The following is a 21033-nucleotide window of genomic DNA, read 5'->3' as shown; positions in this document are numbered from 1 at the left end:
TGGCGTAGGCTTGTAATCCCAGCATTTGGGAGGCTGAGACAGGAGGATCTAGGTTCTTGGCCATTCTCAGCTACTACTTAGGCCCTTTGCAACTCAGTGAGACTCTCTTTCAAAATAAAGAATAAAAAATAGCAAGAGCTGTAGTGGTGGTGCACCCTTGTGATCCCAGCATTCGGGAGGCTGAGACTAGAGGATCGTGGTTTGTGGACAGCCTCAGCTACTTAGTGAGGCCCTCCGTAACTTAGTGAGACCCTGCAAAAAAAATTTTTTTTAATTTTAAAAATTAAAAAAATTAAAAAGGAGCTGGGTGTATAGCTCAGAGATAGAATGTCCCTGAATTTAATCCCCGATTACTAACACACACACACACACACACAAGCACACACACATGTAAAATGCCCAGCCTTTGTTCCTCTACTCGAATGATTTGAATAATTGATTGCATTTCATAAAGCCTTTTGTGCCAAGTACTATTTCTTCTGTTTCTTTCTTCTTCTTCTTTTATTTTGATACTGGGGATTGAACGCAGAGGCATTCTACCTCTGAGCTATACCCCCAAACCTATTTTATTTTGAAATAGGATCTCACTAAGTTGTGGAGTACCTCAAGAAGTTGGTGTGGCTGGACTTGAACCTGCGATCCCATCTCAGCTTCCCAAGTACTGGGATTACAGGCGTGTGCCACCACATCCAGCTGCTATTTATTTATTTATTTATTTATTTATTTATTTATTGTGGTACTGGGGATGGAACTCAGGGGCATTCTAGCTCTGAGCTACACCCCCAGCCCTATTTTTTATTCTTTATTTTAAACAGGGTCTCACTAAATTGTGAGGGCCTCAATGAGTACCTGAGGCTGGCTGCGAACTTGCAGTGTTCCTGTCTCAGCCTCCCCAATACTGGGATTACAAGTGTGCACCACCATGCCTGGCTTTGCTTTATTTATTTATTTTTATTTTAAATTGGTACTAAATTGTAAAAGTCCTCACCAAATTGCTGGGGCTGTCCTTAAAACTGTGATCTTCCTGTCTCAACCTCCCAAATTCTGGAATTAAAGGCATGTGCCACCATGCCTGGTGCCCAGTACTATTTTAAAAAATTTTTTTAGCCAGGCGTGGTAGCGCACGCTTGTAATCCTAACATTTGGGAGGCTGAGACCTGAGGATCGCGGTTTGCAGACAGCCTCAACTACTTAGTGAGGCCCTCCGCAACTCAGTGAGACCCTGTTTCAAAATAAAGAATAAAAATAGGGCTGGGGGTGTAGTTGGAGGTCGAATGCCTCTGGGTTCCATCCCAACTCACCAAAAAAAAATTTTTTTTTGTTTGTAGTGGGGATTGAACCTAGGGGTATTCTACCTCCAGACTATACCCAAACCCTTTTTTATTTTAATTTGAAATGGGGTCTCACTATGTTGCTGAAGGTCTCATTAAGTTGCTGGGGCTGATCTCCAACCTGCAATCCTTCTGTTTCAGCTTCCCAAGTACTAGAATTACAAGTGTGGGCCACCTAGTTCAGCTACTATTCTAACTTAAAAAATTGAAGTTGAAACTGACTAATTGAAATCCTTACAATAACTCTTAAAATAGCTACTGTTACCATCAGCCCATTGTATAGATATGGGGACTGAGGCACAGAACAGGTAAGCACCTTGTCCCAGATCAAACAACTGGGGAGGAACCGAGCTGGGACTGGCGCTCAGGCTGTGTGTGCCGGAGTCCATGCCCCTGGCCACTGCGCGTGTGCCTTCCCAGGTCTCAGATGAGGGGTCTCAGTGACCACGGATTGGGTGCACATCAGTAGAAGAGCAGCTTCTGACAGCTGTGTGGAGTCAGAAATGTCCAGGAGACTACCTGGAGATGGACTGAAGATGAGTGTGGCCTGGAGGGAAGTGAGCTGGGCCGTGGGCCTGGGACTCAGGGAAATCGAGAGCCTCCCTCACTGAGGCCTACAGCAGGGAAAGCCAAGCCAAACATCCGCCAGGCACATCCGGGAATGACAGCCACGTGACAGGGACCTGTCCCCCACACAGAAGGAGGGGCTGCTGAGACCAGTAGTGTAGGGTTTCCTCCTAGTGGCAACAGGAAGGTTTGCTTCTCAATCCTTTTAGTGCACTTAAAATGTCATTATGAAAAATGTCGTGTGTGTGTGTGTGTGTGTGTGTGTGTGTGTGTGTGTTACTGGGGATTAAATTGAAGGGTGTTCTCTCTTCAAGCCATACCCCTCGCCCTACATCATTTTTGTGTGTGTGGTACTGGGGGGTGAAACCCAGGGCTCTTCTCCCTCCGGGCTACACTCCCAGGCCTATTTTATACTTTATTTGGAAACAGGGTCTCACTAAGTTGCTGAGAGCCTCACTCACTAGCTGAGGCTGGCTTCGAACCTGCGCGATCCTCCTGTCTCAGCCTCCCAAGTGTGGGGATTACAAGCGTGCGCCACCACGCCGGGCTTCACCTTTTATTTTGAAACAGGGCCTCACTAGGTTGCTGAGTCTCAGCCTTCCATATTAGGATTAGAGATATGCGCCACCACACCTAGCTAAAAATTTGAAATATCCAGAAAAGTAAAAGTCTACCAAGCACCCTTATGTCCACGAATCTTAGGCAACAGCTTCTCAACATTTGGAACCATCACTTTATTATTTATTTATTTATTTATTTATTCATTTATTTATGGTACTAGGGATTGAAACCAGGAGCAGAATATTCTACCTCTAGCCATACTCCCAGCCTGGTTTTATTTTTATTTTTTGAAACAGGGCCTCACTAGTTTTATGAGAGTCTCTAAGGCTGTCCTCCAACCTGCAATCCTCCTGTCTCTGCTTCCCAATACTGAGATTACAAGCATGTGCTACCATGAACCATTATAAAGTAAACTGCAAATATCATGATACTTCACCCCTAGATACTTAAGCATAAATAGAAGCCAAAATCACTATTGTGGTTGTGTGTGTGTGTGTGTGTGTGTGTGTGTGTGTGTGTGTGTGTGTGTGTGTTTTACTGGGAAAGGAAGCCAAGGCCTGAGGCATGGCTAGGCAAGTAAGTGATCTGCCACTGAGCTATATCCCGAGCCAGGACTTTAGTTCTTAAAAATCAAACCAATACTTATTCACTACAAAGATATTATAAATATATTAAAAGACCGGCTGTGGTGGCTGCACACCTGTTATCCCAGTTCTTGGGAGTCTGAAACAGGAGGATCAGAAGTTGAAGACTAGTCTGGGCAACTTAGCAAGATCCTACCTCAACATTAAATAAATAAATAAATAGGACTGGGGGTGTAGCTCAGTGGTAGAACACCCTTGGGTTCAGTCCCCGTAACACACGTGTGCATACACACACACACTACGCGCACACAAACACATCCAAAGTAAGATCCCTCTAGAATCCTACCAGCCAGAAACTCTTTCAGTCCTCCTCTCCCTTTCTCCTGGCCTCTGTCTTTTTTTTTTCTTTTTTTTTTATACTAGGGTTGAACCCTGGAGTATTCTGTCTCTGAGCTTTGCCCCCAGTCCCCACTTTTTTGTGGTACTGGGGATTGAACCCTGGGGCATTTTACCTCTGAGCTATGCCCCCCAGTCCTATTTTTTATTCTTTATTTTGAAACAGGTCTCACTGGGTTGTAAAGGGCCTCACTAAGTAGCTGAGGCTGGCTGTGAACCACGATTCTCTGGTCTCTGCCTCCTGAATGCTGGGATTACAAGCATGCCCCACCATGCCCAGCTTTTATTTTATATTTCAAAGCAGAGTCTAAGTTGTACAGGCTGACCTCAAACCTGAAATCCTCCTGTCTCAGCCTCCTAACTACTGTAACTACAAACATACACCACTGTACCTGGCTTCTGGACATTTTCTTTTCTTTTCCCTTCCTTCCTATTTATTTCCTGCTCCTTCCTCTCTCCCTCCTCCCTCCTTCCTCCTCCTCCTCCTCCGTCCTCCTCCTCCTCCTCCTCCTCCTCCTCCTCCTCTTCTTCTCTTCTTCTTCTTCTTCTTCTTCTTCTTCTTCTTCTTCTTCTTCTTCTTCTTCCTTCTTCTTCTTTTGTGATTTTGTGGTGCTAGGGATTGAATGCAGAGGAATTCTACCTCTAAAATATACCCCCGGCCCAATTTTATTTTATTTTTTTATTTTTTGTGGCACATACCCCAACCCTATTTTTTATTTGGAAACAGGGTCTCGCTAAGTTGCTGAGGCTGGCCACGAACTTGTGATCCTCCTGTCTCAGCCTTCCAAGTACTGAGATTACAAGCATGTGCCACCACGACTGGCTAATTTATAGGCCTTTTCTTTCCAGATTTTATTATGAAAGCTTTGTAAAATATAGAAATTTAGAAGAATTATACAGTGAGTACTCAAACCCACTGTATAGACTCTATAATTGTTAGTATTTTGCTATATTTACTTTAGTACAGATCTTTTAGCCATCCACCAATCCAGGGGTTAATGATTTTCAATACTAGGGTTGTAACCCAGCAGTGCTATCCTATCAAGTTATACCTCTAGGTGTGTGTGTGTGTGTGTGTGTGTGTGTGTGTGTGTGTGTGTGTTACTGGGGATTGAACCCAGATGCATTCTACCTCCAAGCTACACCTTTAACCCTATTTTATTTTTTTTTTTATTTTGAAACAGGGTCTTGCTAGGTTGATGAGAATCTCACTACTTGCTGGGGCTATCATCGAACCTGCTATCCTCCTATCTCAGCCTCCCAACAAGTACTGGGATTACAGGGGTGTGCCACCATGGCCTGCCCAAGTAATTTTTTTTCTTTTCTTGGTATTGGGGATTGAGCCCAAGGGCATTCTACCTCCAAGCTATACTCCAGCACTCTGTTTATTTATTTATTTTATGGTACTGGGAATTGAACCCAGAGGCATTCTACCTCTGAGCTATACTCAAAGACTGATTTATTTATTTGGAAACAGGGTCTTGCTAGATTGATGAGAGTATCACTACTTACTGAAGCTATCTTTGAACTCGAAATCCTTCTATCTCAGCTTCCCAAGTACTGGAATTACAAGCATACACCACTGCACCTGGCTTATTTTTTGCTTCAAAACAAGGTCACAGCTGGGCGTGGTGGCACACACTTGTAATCCCAGTATTTGGGAGGCTGACAGGAGGATTGCAGGTTCTCAGACAGCCTCAGCTACTTAGTGAGGCCCTCTGCAACTTAGTGAGACCCTGTTTCAAAATAAAGAATAAACAATAGGGCAGGGGTGTAGCTCAGAGATAGAATGCCCCTGGGTTCAATCACCAATACCACAAAACAAAATTAAACAACAACAACAAAAAAAAAACAGGGTGTCACAAGGTTGCCTCTGAGAGTCTTTTTACATTTCTGTGGCCCCCAAGTGATATTTTTTTTTTGCGGGTCTGAGGGTGGAACCCAGGGGCATGCGACCTCCGAGCTACACCTCCTGTCCTATTTTTTATTCTTTATTTTGAAACCGGGTCTCACTGAGTTGCAGAGGGCCTCACTAAGTATCTGAGGCTGTCCGTGAACCGCGATCCTCAGGTCTCAGCCTCCCAAATGCTGGGATTACAAGCGTGCACCACCATGCCCAGCTGCCCCCAAGTGATTTTAAAAATGCGTGTTAAAATAAGTGTAGCCCGTCATGGTGGAGCATGCCTATAATCATCTTTGTTTCACAAGGAAAAAAAAATAAACTGCCTTCTTTTCTCAGACTGTACATCCCAGCATAGAGAATTATTGATACTGTTTCTCACACGCAGGTTCAAATTCTCCACCTGAACCTCAGGCTAGGCCAGGCCTCTCCTCTGGGTTCCTCAGTCCTCTTTCACCCAGTCAAAGCACTGATCCCGTGTTGTTCCTGTCTGTCTTCTCTGCTAGATCATGATCTGCTCCTTAAGGCAGAGTCTTCTCTGAGGCCAAGTTGTACAGGGTCTGGGAGGTAGCAGAAAGTGTTGAATAAGGCTGGGCATGTTGATGCATGCCTGTAATTCCAGTCCTTGGGAGGCTGATACAGGAGCATCACAGGTTTGAGGACAGACTCAGAAAGTAGTGAGACTCTCAGGAACCTCTAGTGAGACCCTGTTTCAAGATAAAATAGGGCTAGGGTAAGATTGCCCCCTGGATTCAATCCCACCAAAGAAAACTGTTGAATAAACCAGGCATGGTGGTGTATACCTAAAATCTGAATACTAGGGAAGCTGAGACAGGAGGATCAAAGGTTCAAGGCCAGCTTCAGCAACTTAATGAGACCCTCCATAACTTAGTGAGACCCTATTTCAACGTAAAAATATAAAAATAAAAAAGTCTGGGGGTGTAGCTTGGAGGTAGAATGCCTCTGGGTTCAATCTCCAGTACAAAAGAAAAAACTTGTTGAATAAATAAACCCAGACAGAGTCTGGCATGATGGCCCACACCTATAACCCCAGTACTTGGGAGACTGAGATAGGATCATGTATTTGAGGCCAGCCTCAGCAAGTCGTAAGACTCAACCACCTAGTGAGACCCTGTTTCAAACTAAAATAGTGCTGGGGATGTAGCTCTGAGGTCGAATGCCACTGGATTCAATCCCTAGTACCGAAAAAGGAAGAAAGAGACACAGACATGTTAAGTGACTTGTCCAGTGCCACACAGTAAAAAGTGAAGAAGAGGGTCAAACCCAGGTTTAACTCCAATAAAACATCTGCTCTTCGCCATTCTGATTGCTCTTTGTTCTTCCCTTTTCTGCTCCATGGCGCAGGGGTCAAACTTGGGGCCTCATGCATGTCAGGCAGGCACTCTCCCACTAAGCTACATCCCCGGCCTCTGGTTGCTTTTGTCGGTCTAACCCAACATCTTTCTTTTTTCTCCCCAAGGACTGAGGAGGAGAAGAAAGACTGGGTCCAGGTAACACCCCTGAAGGCTTTGAGGCGGGGCTGGAAGAGTATTGACAGGTCTCCTAAGGGTTGGTGGGCTGCTCCCCAAAACTCACCTCTGATCACAGTGGGCCTGGATTCCTGCCTGGCAATAAATTTTACCACCCCCATTTTACAGATAAGCAGACTGAGGTTCAGAGGTGAAAGAGAAACTCACAAATTCTGTCAGAAGCTGCTTCCCCGCAGCTGGTTCCCCGTGAGTGAACTCTTGTAAAATCTTATACCCAGGCCAGGCCAAGAAGCTGCCCGGGGGTTTCAGCCACACTCCCCTGCATTTTTTCATAAGTCTGCGACTGAAACTTGGATTGGGGAAGGATTTGCTGAAGGTCACACACAGAAAAGTAAGGAAAGGGTGGAAAATGGTGGCTAGCGGGATCTGACCTCTGCTTCTCCTCTCCTCCCCACCAGGCCATCAACTCCACCCTCCTGAAGCACGAGCAGACCCTGGAGACCTTCAAACTGTTGAACTCCTCCAACAGGGAAGATGAGGACACGCCCCCCAACTCTCCAGTAAGAGTCCCCTCCAGGTTCCCACCTCCCCTGGAAGTGATTCTCTCCCCTTCCCAGAAAGCCTCAGCAACTTCCCAAGACCCTGTTTCAAAATAAAAGAATAAAAAGGGCTGGGGCTGTGCCGTGGAAGTGGAAATCCCCTGAATTCAATCCCTAGTACCAAAAAAAGAAAAAACCAGGCATGGCCAGATCACAGGTTCAAGGACAGCCTCAGCAGCTCAGGGAAACTCATCAACCTAGTGAATCCTTGTTTCAAAAATTAAAATAGGCCTGCGGGTGTAGCTCAGAGGTAGAATGCCTCAGAGTTCAGCCAGGCACTGTGGCACCTGCCTGGAATATCCCCAATACTTGGGAGGCTGAAACAGGAGGATTGCAGGTTCGAGGACAGGCTCAGAAAATAGACTTTCATCAACCCAGTGAGACCTTGTTTGAAAATAAATATAAAATAGGGCTGGGGATATAGCTCAGAGGTAGAATGTTCAACCCCCAGTACCCACAAAAAAAAAAAAAGAAAGAAAGACCAGAGAGGTAATACAAACCCTCAGAAGTGTAGTTTTCTGTTGGTAGGGCCATAGAGACATCTCTGGAGAAACCAAGCCCCAAAAGGACAAGTTATTAAGTAGTTAAATAGAAAAAATAAAGCAGGGCAGAGAGAAGGAACAGACGAAAGCCTTACAGAAAGGAAAGACAGGCTGCCCAGCTGAGGCCAGAGACTCCCAGCCTATTATATTACATTGTGCTTTACACGAGCCAGTCTTGCGTAGCTGCACTGAGCTGTGGCGTGAAACCCAAAATGAATACACATGAAAAGGGATGGATTTCTGGGGGATTTAAAAAGTCCATCTTGAGCCAGGCATGGTGGCGCACGCTTGGAATCCCAATACCTGGGAGACAGACTGACACGGCCAGCCTCAGCTACTTAGTGAGGCCCTCGGTAACTTAGTGAGACCTTGTCTCAAAATAAAAGAATACAAAACAGGGCTGGGGGTGTAGCTCAGAGGTACAATGCCCCTGGGTTCCATCCCCAGTACCACAAAAAATAAGAAAAAATAAAAAAAAATAAAAAGCCTATCTTGTACCCCATTAAGATGTATGATTACAGTATACCAATAAAAACATTAAAGATGAGAAACAAATACACAATTATACTAAGAGATTTTAACAATGTTTTGAGCACTTGATAAAACAATGAAGAAAATCCAATAAAGCTATAGAAAAAAAGCCCACCACGCCGCAGAGTGTCTCTCTCCCCACCTTACTCTGCTCCCAGACCATCCTGTGGCGTGTATCCAATAAAGTTTCTCAGTGGCTACCTAGGCATCCTCCGGATAAGATCTTCCTTTGGGGCAGGGTTTTTGTGGCTCTGTAACAAATTGACTTCAGTAGCACAGGGAGGTAGGGGCAGAGCCAGACCCAAGAGGCAGGTCTTTGGTCCTGGGGATTGAACTCAGGGGCATACTACCTCCAAGCTGTACCCCCAACCCTATTTTATTTTTATTTTGCAACAGAATCGTGCTAGGTTGCTAAGAGTCTCACTGCTTCCTGAGGCTGTCCTTGAACCCGTGATCCTCCTGTCTCAGCCTCCTAACTACTGAGATTATAAGACCAGGCCACCATGCCCAGCTGAGACAGGTCTTCCAATCATGTCTGCTGGGCTCCCCACCCATGACAGTCAAAGCCTCTGCAGGGGCAAGGGCTGGCCGGCCTGGGCTGAGGATGGCTCTGACCTGGGACGTGACCCTCCCTCTAGAACGTGGATCTGGGGAAGCGAGCACCCACGCCCATCCGGGAGAAGGAAGTGACCATGTGCATGCGCTGCCAGGAGCCTTTCAATTCCATCACCAAGCGCAGGCACCACTGCAAGGCTTGCGGGCATGTGAGTGTGAAGGCGGGCAGGGTGGGGGAGGCGAAAGCGCACTGTGGGAGCTGGTACGCCGCAGGGGAGGGTCCGCTGCCATCAGGCTGCCCTGGCCCGTGCACTGCCCAGGTCATTTGTGGGAAGTGCTCCGAGTTCCGGGCCCGCCTCATCTACGACAACAACCGCTCCAACCGCGTGTGCACTGACTGCTACGTGGCCTTGCATGGGGTGCCCGGGAGCAGTCCAGCCTGCAGCCAGCATACACCACAGCGCCGGAGGTCCATCCTGGAGGTAAGAGCCAGGCCCAACCGGTTATCCCCGCGTGGGCCCCTCTGGTGAGGAGGCCTGGGCACCTCTGAAATAGGATGGGGCTATCCACGTGCAGCTGCTGATCAAGGGAGCCAAGCCTGCAGTGAGTGCAGTGCATGCACGAGTGAGTGGAAGACAGGAATTCTCTTTTTTAAACTTTTTTGTGTGCGTGTGGTACTGGAGATTGAACTCAGGGGCATTCTACCTCCGAGTTATACCCCCAGCCCTATATTTTAGTCTTCATTTTGAAACAGGGTCTCACTAAGTAGTGGAGGGCCTAAGTAGCTGAGGCTGGCCTGAGATCCTCCTGTCTCAGCCTCCCAAATGCTGGATTTACGAGTGTGTGTCACCGTGCCCAGGTAGGAATTCTTGTTTTTATTTATTTTAGTAGTTGAAATATTGAAACGAGGTTTCACCGAGTTGCTGGGTGTCTTGCTAAATTGATGAAGCTGGCCTTGAATCTCCAATATTCCTGTCTATTCCCAAACACTGTGATTATAAGCAGGTGCCACCATGCCTGGCTCCTATTTGTTTTATTAGAAATAGGACCTCCCGCCGGGCGTGGTGGCGCACGCTTGTAATCCCCGCGCTTGGGAGGCGGAGACAGGAGGATCGCGCTGGTTCGGAGCCAGCCTCGCTGGCTTAAGAGACTCTGTTTCCACATAAAAATGTTAAAAAATAGGTCTGGGAGTGTAGCCCGTGGGAGTGTATACCGGAGGTAGAAGGGCTTCCAGGAACCCCAGTACCACCAAAAAAAAAAAAAAAGAAAGAAAAAAAGAAATAGGACCTCCCTAAAAGTTGCTGAGGGTAACCTTGAACCTGCCATCTTTCTGTCTCAGCCTCCCAGGATTTAGGATTACAGGTGTGCACCACCATGCCTGGCTAAATTTATTTTTGTTTGTTTGGTTGGTTTTTTGTTTGTTTCATACAGGGGATTGAACCCAGGGACATTCTACTACATTCAGCTATACTACCCCAGCCCTTTTTTTAAAAAAATGAAACAAGATCTCATGAAGGTACTGAGTCTGGCCTCCAACTTACAATCCTCCTGTGTCAATATCCCAAGTACTAGCCGGGTGTAGTGGCACACACTTGTAATCCCAGTACTTGGGAGGCTGAGACAGGAAGATCGCGCAGGTTTGAAGCCAGCCTCAGCTACTTAGTGAGGCTCTCACCAACTTAATGAGACCTTGTTTCCAAATAAAATAGAAAATAGGTCTGGGAGTGTAGCCTGGAGGTAGAAAGTGTCTGGGTTCCATCCCCAGTACCACACAAAAAAAAAATCCTAAATACTAGGATTACAGGCATATGCTACTGCACCCAGCTAGGTTTTTTGTATTATTATTATTCTTAATTATTCTTAATTTGCAGTATTGGGAATGGAACACAGGAGCATTCTACCTTCAAACTATAGCCCCAGCCCTATTTTATATTCTTTATTTTGAAACGGGGTCTCACTGAGTTGCAGAGGGTCTCACTAAGTAGCTGAGGCTGTCCGCGAACCACGATCCTCCCGTCTCAGCCTCCCAATTGCTGGGATTACAAGCGTGCGCCACCACACCTGGCTATTGTTACTGTGTGTATGTGGTACTGGACACTGAACCCAGGGACATTCTACCTCTGAGCTATACGCCCAGCCCTATTCTATGTTTTATTTGGAAATGGGTTCTAAGTTCCCAAGGGCCTAAGTAGCTGAGGCTGGCTGTAAACCTTCAATCTTCCTGTCTCAGTCTCCCAAGTACTGGGATTACATGTGTGTACCATACACCTGGCTCAGCTTCTTTTTTTTTAATATGGGGTTCTGCTAAGTTGCTGAGGCTGTTTTGAAACTTGCCATCTTCCTGCTTCAGCCTCCAGAGTAGCTGGGACTATAGGCATGGTTCACTGTGACTGGTTGTAGGATTATTTGGGGGTGGGGGTTTCTAGAAATTGAACCCAGGATTTATTCCACCTCCAAGCTACACCTCCAACCTCCTTTTTTTTTTTTTTTTTTGCAGTACTGGGGTTGAACCCAGGGTCTTTTCTACCTCTGGGCTATACTCCCAGACCTATTTTCTATTTTCTTTGGAAACAGGGTCTCACTAGGTTGCTGAGAGCCTCACTAAGTAGCTGAGGCTGGCTTCAAACCTGCATGATCCTCCTGTCTCAGCTTCCCAAGCACGGGGATTACAAGCGTGCACCACCACACCTGGCTCTTTTTTTCTTTTTTTGAAACAAGATCTCACTAAGTTGCTGACAGTCTTGCTAGTTGCCAGGTTTTGCCTTGAACCTGTGATCCTCCTGTCTCAGCCTCCCAAGTACTGGGATTACAGATGTGCACCACATCTGGTTTGTACCAGCAACTATTCTAAGCGCTTTGCATATATTAATTCAGTTAATCTTCACAACAGCCCTCTGCTTTCCTTCCAAGTCCATGCATTTTCACCAAGGGCTGGGCTTCTGAGCCAGACTGCATTAACCAGCCACCGCCCCTTTAACCACAATGCTAGTAGATTGCCTCTTGCTGAGTGTAGGCAATGGATGCGTGATGCAAGATGAGAAAAGATGAGGTGCAAAGGCCTGAATGACTTGAGCAATAAAGAGACTGGCTGGGCCAGGTGTGGTGGCACATGCCTGTAATCCCAGTACTTGGGAGGCTGAGACAGGAGGACCACAGGTTTGAAGTCAGCCTCAACAATCTAGCGAGACCCTACTTCAAAATAAAGAAATCAATAAAAAGGACTAGAGGTGTAGCCCAGATGTGGAGCACCTTGGGTTCAAATCCCCAGTACCCCCCCCCCCAAAAAAAAAGTTTGGATGAAGAGTGCCTGCCTCTGTACTTATTTATTTACATGGTAGTACTTCTACTTCCTGGCCACACCCCCCAGCTCTATTTTTTATTCTTTATTTTGAAACAAAGAGGGTTAAGTTGCAGAGGGCCTAAGTTGCTGAGGCTGGTTTCAAACCTGCAGTCCTCCTGTCTCAGCCTCCCAAGTACTGGGATTACAGTGTACACTACCACGCCCGGCTCTGACATTTAGATGCCACAGCTTAGATCAGTCCACTCTGTCCACTGGCTCCGAGGCAGCAGCCATGGCCTTATTCAGGCACAGACCCAGCTTTGAGTCCCTCACTGCGCATCATTCTTGCCACCTGAGCTTCGCTTTCCTCATCTGAGACATGAGAATAGCAACCCAGGGGCTGATTATGCCTCTGACCCCACCATGTCTCTGGCCACAGAAACAGGCCTCCGTGGCTGCTGAGAACAGCGTCATCTGCAGCTTCCTACACTACATGGAGAAGGGTGGGAAAGGATGGCACAAGGCATGGTTCGTGGTGCCCGAGAATGAACCCTTGGTGCTGTACATCTACGGAGCCCCTCAGGTTCGTGCCCCACTCCCTCCTCCTGGCACCTTCCCCCAGTCCTTGATCTCCCCCAGCCTTGGAGGATGGAGGGGGTGAGCCCGCCTCTGCCTAAGGGGAAATTAGAATCCCCACCCTTGGGTGACAGAGACTGGCTAGAGACCAGGACTGGTTGTGGGCTGAGGCATGCAGGATAATCAGGTGAGTTGGGGCAGTGGGGGAGTTGCTGGCTTTCTGGAGGAAACCCTACTAGGTCTAATTTGGGGTGGGGAAAAGCATGCAAATAGGGGTGATGGCCTAGACAAAGGACCTCCCACTGCAGGTTCAGGTGTGGGAGGATACAGACCGTACTCTAGCCCCAGTCCCACTTTCCAGGGAAGGTTCTTGGGGAAGGAAAGGGGGGTGTAAGCCCAGTTGGCAGCTGGGGCCACAGGGAAGGTCCAGCCTCCCAGGCAATCCCAGCTCTGTCCCTACTCTAGGACGTGAAAGCCCAGCGCAGCTTGCCCCTTATTGGCTTTGAGGTGGGGCCACCCGAGGCTGGGGAGAGGCCCGACCGAAGGCACGTCTTCAAGATCACCCAGAGCCACCTAAGCTGGTACTTCAGCCCAGAGACGGAGGAGCTCCAGCGGCGATGGATGGCTGTGCTCGGCCGGGCAGGCCGCGGAGACACCTTCTGCCCGGGGCCCACACTCTCTGAGGACAGGGAGACAGAAGAGGCTCCCATGGTGGCCTCAGGAGCCACTGCCGAGCCCCCCGAAGCCCCCCAGACCCGAGACAAGACCTAGGTCTGGGGACTGGGAGCCCCACCCCACACTCTAGCTGCCCATGTCCAACCGGGGTCTCCAGCCCCCCCCCCCAGCGCAGTCAATACTTGAACTCCCATCACGGGCACTTTCAATCCCGAATGCTGGGTCTTGGGTTTTTTAATTCATCTTTTCACAAAATGTGGGCTTTTAAAAAATATTCCTACAATGGTATTGATTTTTTTTAATCCCTAAACCCAGGGAGGGTGGGAGCTGTTGCCAGACCTGCCTGAAGTAGGCAGTTTCTCTCCCCTGACCCCCAACACCCCACAGATCCTGCCTCCACCCCATGACTCCCTCCAAAAGCACCAGAAGCAGATCTGGATTCCGAGGGCCCGCCCGCCCCTGCCTCTCCCGCGGCTTCTAGCTTCTACCAGGCTACCCAGTATTTTATCGTCCAGACCCATGGCAGGGCCACCGGGCAGGACAGGGGAACGGGGGTGGGGGGAGGACAACGGATACTCTTTGTTTTGTTTTGTTTTTTTTAAAAGAAAAATACAGTTTATTTCAGGCTTACAGTAACTTTCAGAGCACAGCTGTGTTCCATCGTCTGTCTGTTTCTTTGTCCAAAGTAGCAAGCTGCTAGGGTGGGTCCCTGAAACCGCGCCCTGCCACCCTCTGCCGCTCAGGCCCCAGAAGCGGAGGCTGCTCACAGGTACAGGTCGAGCCACACATTACACAAGGCGGAATTATTTATTAAGATCTGAAGCCTCATCCCTGGACTTAATTGGGACTGGGTAAAGATTGAGGGAAGAGGTTGGAGGAGACAGAAGACAGCCCAGCTCTCCCAAGCTGACACCTAGCCAAAGTCTTAAGATTCCTGAGGGCGGGCAGGAGGCTGGGTTGAGGAGAGGCACCACTGCTCCTTTCCTTCATATCTTTCTTCTGTCCTCCATCTGCGAGGTCACTGATCCCCACCAAGCCAGCACCTAGTGCTAAGTACTGGGCCCTGGCTGGTCCTCTGCACAGTCCACCTGCCCCCATCCGCCAGTCCAGCACCTCCTCTAGCCATGGCCACACTCCCCCCCCAACGACACTGCAGCAGCCAGAGGTACCTGCCAGAAACCCAGCCTCACCTCTCAGAGAACTTAAGGCCCAAGCAGGCGTGACAGACCAGGTCCCACCATCCCGCCAACCAACACCCTAGGGCTTTTCTTCCCCTTGAGGGAGCTGCAGAGGGGCACAGGAGATGGGGTGGGGTAGGGTGACCAGCCCAGAGGTCTCTAGCGCTCCAAAAAAAGCCCCTACGCAGAAGTTTCAGAACACTAGCACGCCAGGGCCCAGGCCATGTCCCGCCCCGCTCATTTCTTTCTCCGGACAATGGTCCAGCCATCTTCCACTATATCTTCTTCCTTAATAGTCTGGGGATTTGGATCAGAGGCTTCCAGCTGGGGGCAGATGCTCTCCGTAGTGGCCCCAGTAGTAGCTGTGACCTGGGGAACAAATACAAGAAGAGAGTGCTAAGGACCCTGGGTATTAGAGACCCAGGCTCAGCTCCCACCTCGCCCAGGATCACCTAAGGGACTTGTCCCTCCCTGGATGATCACTCCTTCAACAACATCCCCTCATCACTTCCCTGTGAATCCAGTTGCCCTCCTGGAAACATCATATCCCCAACCCGAGGACACCCTTTTACCTCCATCTCTTCCACGCTGTCTGTGTCACCGCGGTCATCGGGCCCCCTGGCGGTCTCCAGCGCGGTGGCCGTGACTTTGCTCTTTCTTTGGGTGATGTGGGAGGCCATCTCCCGCAGAGCGGCCATGTCTCCCTTCTGAAAGTGCTGGAACATGGTCCGCAGTTGCTGGCTCACCTACCAAGGAAACATTCAGCAGTCTGGGTCCTTCCGGAGAGCCCAGTATGCAAGCAGCCAGGGTGTGTGGTGGGAGTTGGAAGGGAACTGGGATTTTCCAAAAGAGAATGGGACTCATTCCTTTTTAAAAAGTTCACCAGGGAGATAGCTCCAAACCAAGGGCTCACAGGAGGGCCTGATTTCTTGAAGGAGGGCCTCCCAGCAGGGAAGGCACTAGAACTGGCCTTTAAGGAGCAGAAGCTATAAAAAGGAAGGGAGCCTCACCAGAGGCAGGGGTGCCTGGGGCAAGGAACAGGCCTGGAAGGGAATGCCTCATGGAGGACAAAAGAAGGTAAGGCTTGGAAATGCTTAGAAAGACTGGGCTTTTTTTCTGTAAGCAAGAATGAGTCTTGGAAGGGTCTTGTATTGGACCAAAGAGAAGAATGGTTACAGTCAAGAGTCTTGGCCCCAGACAGCTGTCAAGAAAGACTGTAGGTGAGGAGATGGCAAATGTACCCAAAAGCATACCTGGGGTAGAGTCCCATCCTCCACGACTGTATCAAACTCGTTGGTCATCAACTCGCCAAGGAAGTCTTCCACCTCCTCTAGTTCCAAGTCAGCTGAGTAATAAAGGACAGGACCCTTTGGTCAAAGACCAGCTAGTGCCATTCCTGCCCAGTGGTGGGTCTGCATCTGGCTGGCTGGCAAGAGCCCAGTGAGCCTTTTAATCACTAATGTGCTCTTTTTTATCTGGCCTGTTCAAACTGGCCTCCCTTCTACATGGTCTTGAGCAAGCAACTTACTCCTCTCTGATCCTCAGTTTTCTCATCTGTAAAGTGGGGCTGACGGTGGCCTCCTTCAAGATCAGGTAGGTGAGTCATCCAAGTCAACGGAAGAGATCCCCAGTCCAAGCGAATTCCCATCAGTCTAGGGCTGAAGATTTTGGATTTGGCATAGGGGATGGGACCCAGGAGCATTCTACCTCCAAGCCCCAGCCCTTTTCATTTTTTTTCAATTTTGAAACAGGGTCTTCTTTAATTTGCTAAAGCTGCCTTAGAACGTGTAACCCTCAGCCGGATGTGGTGGCGCACGCTTGTAATCCCCGCGCTTGGGAGGCTGAGACAGGAGGTTCTCACGGGTTCGAAGTCAGACTCAGCTACTTAGTGAGGCTCTCAGCAACTTAGTGAGACCCTGTTTCCAAATAAAAAATATAAAATAGGTCTGGAAGTGTAGCCCAGAAGTAGAAGGCCCCTGGGTTCCATCCCCAGTACCACAAAAAAAAAAAAAAAAAAAAAAAAAAACCTTGTAACCCTCCTGTCTCGGCCTCCAAAGTACAGGGATTACAAGGATGTGCCAGAACACCCAGCTACCTTTTCTGAATTACAGAAAACCTCTCCCTCTCTTCCCTCTATGGGATCTCCTTGGGGGAGCTCATGCACTCCGTTTGTCATTCCTTACCATGCAAAACCTAGTATCCCCCAAATCTGTCTCCAACTCAGAGTACTTGTATATCCACATGTTTCACAGGTACCTCTGGTCTCCCATTAGCAAAGCCAGACTTATCACCTAATCCTCCAAACCTGGCCCACGAGGGTTCCTTTCTAATCCATGAAAAAGCATCTCACCTGTCCAGCCTCAAACCTGAAACCTGCCTCTTTCCCCTCCTCCCTTGAGCCAAGCACTCTCCAAGGCCCTAATCCATCCCTTTCCTAGCCCCCTCCCATTTTATTATTGTTATTATCATTATCATTATTTTTTTCCAGGTCTGGGGATGGAACCCAGGGGCATTCTACCTTGGAGCTACACACTCTGCCCTATTTTTTATTCTTTATTTTGAACAGGGTCTTCCTGAGTTGCGAAGGGCCTCAGCTACTTAGCTGAGGCTGTCTGTGAGCCTCGATCCTCCGGTCTGGAATGCTGGGATTACAAGCGTGAGCCACCACGCCCGGCTTTGTTATTATTTTTTACTAGGGATAGAACTCAGGGGCATTCTACTTCTGAGGCACACCCATAACCCTTTCTATTTTTTAATCTTGAAACAGGGTCTCACTAGGTTGCAGAGGCTGGCCTTGAACCTGTGATCCTACTGCCTCAGCCTCCCAAGTACTGGAATTACAGGTATGCGCCCACCATGCCCAGCTATTTTCTGAACTTTGTAGTCAGCAACCCCATTCTATTACTCACCTTAGAACCTGCCAATGGATTTTACCACCTACGTGTTTCATAGTTTGCCTTTGGGAAACATCTGTCTGCTGGGTTTAAGGGAAGCTATCCACAGAATGCTAATGAACAAAGGCAAAAAAGGTTGCTTTCAGTGGTTCTTATCATGCCAGGAATACATTCATGAGTGTAGTGTTATGAGTTGAACACTCAACTAGACCAGTCTCCCCTTTTGAGGGAGGGTCTCAACGCCCCCCAGCCTCGCTCTCTACCACAACCGCACTCCCATCCATTACACCCTTACAATACAGAACCCTCATCCAGGCGTGGTGGTGCACGACTGGAATCTCTCGAAGGCTGAGCCAAGAGGATCACAGGTCTCAGCAAGTTTAGAAAATTTCAAGAATAAAGGGAGGCTGAGGCACTCAGAGGTAGAGTGCCCCTAGGTTCAATCCTCAGTGTCCCCCTCCAAAAAAAATACAGAACCCTCTGCCACCTTCCAAATATAACACATTATATCTCAGAGCACCCGAGGCTCACATTCTCTACCTCCCTCCTCGGTTAACTTCTTTTTATCCCTCCAGACCCGAACCAATCACCATTTCTCTCAAAAGCCTCCCCAGGCTCCCATGACCCTAAGAACCCCCAAGAACCCCACATTTCTTACCAGAACACTGGTCACCCAGTGTTGCACCTTTCCATTTGACCATCTGAAAACCTCACTAGATAGTAAACTTTCTTGAGAAATGACTGTGTAATATCATCTCCAAGGCAAGATAATGAAGAATTTTGCAAAAACCATAGCATGTACCAGGCACTTTAATGGGCCCCCGTTCTCCTATATCCTTTAAGCTCAAGGTGTAGTTCCTAGCCACATGAAGTAGGATGTGGTGGCCGCACACCTATAATCTCGGTACCTGGGAGGCGGAGACAGCAGGATCACAGGTTCACTGCCAGCCTCAGCAACTTAGTGAGCCTCTCAGCAACCGGTGAGACCATGTTTCAAAACAAAACAAAATAAAAAGGGCTGGAGGTGTGTGGCTCAGAGGTGGAATGCCCCTGGGTCCATTATACATACATATACCAACAACAATACCAACATAGGATAACTAAGTGCCTGAAATGTATCTAAGCCAAAATCAGATGTGCTAAAATGGAAACCAAGTTTCCTGTTTGAAAACATTCCAAGCAAAATATTTCAATGGTGTTTGTTTTTGCAGAATTGGAGATTGAATCTATGGATTGGCATGATGAATATTGCTAGCTGTGTGTGTGTGTGTGTGTGTGTGTGTGTGTGTGTGTGTACATACACTGAGGATTGAACTCCGGGGCATTTTACTTCCAAGCCACACCCAAGCCTGACCGACCTATGGACTTTGTTTATTTATTTATTTTGTAGTACTGGAGATTGAACCCAGATGCATTCCACCTCCAAGCTATATCCCTACATCTATTTTATTCTTTGTGTGTGTGTGTGTGGCACTGGGGATGGAACCCAGGAGCATTCTACCTCTGAGCTACACGGTAGCCCTATATTTTCTTCCTTTTTTTCTTGCAGTACTGGGATGGAACCCAGGGGCATTGTACCTCCAAGCTACACTCCCAGCCCTATTTTTTTAGGCCTTTTATTTATTTATTTTTTCTTGCGGTACTGGAGATGGAAACCAGGGGTATTCTACCTCCAAGCTACACCCCCAGCCCTCTTTCTTTCTTTCTTTTTATGTTTTTGGTGGTACTGGGGCTTTCTACCTCCGGGCTATACTGCCAGACCTATTTTATATTGGTGGTACTGGGGTTTCTGGACGCCCTTCTACCTCCGGGCTACACTCCCAGACCTATTTTTACATTTTTATTTTGGAAACAGGGTCTCCTAAGCCAGCACGTGGCTGGCTTCGAACCTGCGCAATCTTCTTGTCTCTGCCTCCCAAGCGCGGGGATTACAAGCGTGCGCCACCACGCCCGGCCCTATTTTATATTTTATTCGCAAACAGGGTCTCACAAAGTTGCTGAGAACCTCACTAAATAGCTGAGGCTGGCTTTGAACCTGTGCGATCCTCCTGTCTCAGCCTCCCTAGCGCGGGCAATACAAGCATGTACCACCATGCCCAGCTACTTGATGCCAGTTTTTAAAATACTGTGCATATGAACTGAATATGATATATTAATAATTTCGAGGTTCAACTCAGGTTCCAATGTAGCAAGGCTCGCAGCAACTTAAAGGGACCCTGTTTCCAGATAAGTTGAATCTGGCTGGGGGTGTAGCTCGGAGGTAAAACGTTCAGTTCAATCCCCAGTACCACAAAAGAGAAAGAAAGAAAGAAAGAAAGAAAGAAAGAAAGAAAGAAAGAAAGAAAGAAAGAAAGAAAGAAAGAAGGGAGGGAGGGAGGGAGGGAGGGAGGGAGGGAGGGAGAGAGAGAGAGAGAGAGAGAGAGAGAGAGAGAGAGAGAGAAAAGTGGCTGCTGGGGATGGAACCCAAGGCCTCTCATACTTAGGCAAGAGCTCCACCACTGAGCTATACACCCTGGCCCAAGAATTTTTAAGTCAAATGCTATGACTCACGTCATTCTATTGGGCAGCGCTGGGGTAAAAACGCGTACATTCATCTAGGGTCTAGGAAAGTCTCAGCAAGGGAAATGCCTTGTTCAGGGGCATACAGTCCCGCGAGGCAGGGTTCAGCCGCCCAGTCCACACGCCTCGCTCCTGGCCTTCAGCCGCTGCCAAGGACTGCTCCAGAGAAGAGCCTGCCTCCAAGATGGGGCTCCTCCAGCCCGCGCCCCGCTCTGGCCAGCGCGGCGCTCGGCACTCACCATTGCGGATGAAGTAATCCTCCACGGCACCCCCCAGCCACTCGGCCTTCTCCTGGCTCTGCACGCCCCCGAAGCCGTTTTCCACCGCGATCTGCGAATACAGGCCAGCCCACCACGTCAGCTCGGGGACAGCCCAGGGGTCTACCGCTGGCGCCATCCAGCCCAGCTCATGGCGCCTTGCCCACCCAACTCTCTCTCTCTCTTTTTTATTTAACTGAGCATTGAATCCAAGGGCATACCACCTGCGAGCTACGCCCCCAGCATCCATCCATCTATCTATCTATCTATCTATCTATCTATCTATCTATCTACATATATATTATTTGAAACAGTGTCTCACTAAGTTGCCGAGGCTGTCCTCAACCAGCGATCCTCTTGCCTCAGCCTCCCTAGTACTGGGATTTCTTGTGCGCCACCACGCCCGCCCGGCTGTCATCAGGCCAACTCCTATTTTGCCCCAGCTCTAACCTTGATCTGGCCGACCCCACTCACCTGCAAAGCGGGCCAAGCTTCCAGCGCGGCGCGGACGCCAGCCCCAAAGAGAGCTCGCGCATCTTCCCCGGCGCCCGCCATCAT

General features: G+C 48.6%; 2 protein-coding genes across 5 annotated transcripts in view; one reads left to right on the top strand and one right to left on the bottom strand.

Moving 5' to 3' along the window:
* FGD1 (FYVE, RhoGEF and PH domain containing 1) overlaps positions 1-13683 on the top strand; it is a gene marked incomplete at both ends in the record, with an annotated part of 56680 nt that extends 42997 nt beyond the window's left edge. Inside the window, 6 exons of the mRNA XM_080719117.1 lie at positions 6820-6850; positions 7288-7389; positions 9140-9265; positions 9377-9538; positions 12776-12919; positions 13378-13683. Coding sequence (XP_080575243.1) covers positions 6820-6850; positions 7288-7389; positions 9140-9265; positions 9377-9538; positions 12776-12919; positions 13378-13683 — 871 coding nt within the window. The remainder of the gene's footprint in view (positions 1-6819; positions 6851-7287; positions 7390-9139; positions 9266-9376; positions 9539-12775; positions 12920-13377) is intronic.
* A 1319-nt stretch (positions 13684-15002) lies between these two features.
* TSR2 (TSR2 ribosome maturation factor) lies at positions 15003-21033 on the bottom strand (the record flags this gene model as incomplete). Of its 4 annotated transcripts, none has more annotated exons than XM_080718471.1 (5): positions 15003-15143; positions 15338-15511; positions 16019-16110; positions 20458-20548; positions 20950-21033. In XM_080718471.1, the coding sequence occupies 5 exons, from the start codon at positions 21031-21033 to the stop codon at positions 15003-15005; spliced, it is 582 nt and encodes a 193-aa protein (XP_080574597.1). The 4 variants fall into 4 exon arrangements, with proteins under 4 accessions (XP_080574597.1, XP_080574598.1, XP_080574596.1 ...); XM_080718472.1 differs by having other exon boundaries at positions 15003-15134; XM_080718470.1 differs by having other exon boundaries at positions 15003-15134; positions 16019-16134; positions 20950-21030.

The sequence above is a fragment of the Muscardinus avellanarius genome, assembly GCF_963383645.1.
Source record: "Muscardinus avellanarius genome assembly, chromosome: X".
NCBI classification, from domain to species: Eukaryota; Metazoa; Chordata; class Mammalia; order Rodentia; family Gliridae; genus Muscardinus; species Muscardinus avellanarius.
Note: the sequence above shows the minus strand (reverse complement) of the source record. Positions and strands in the feature narration are given on the sequence as shown.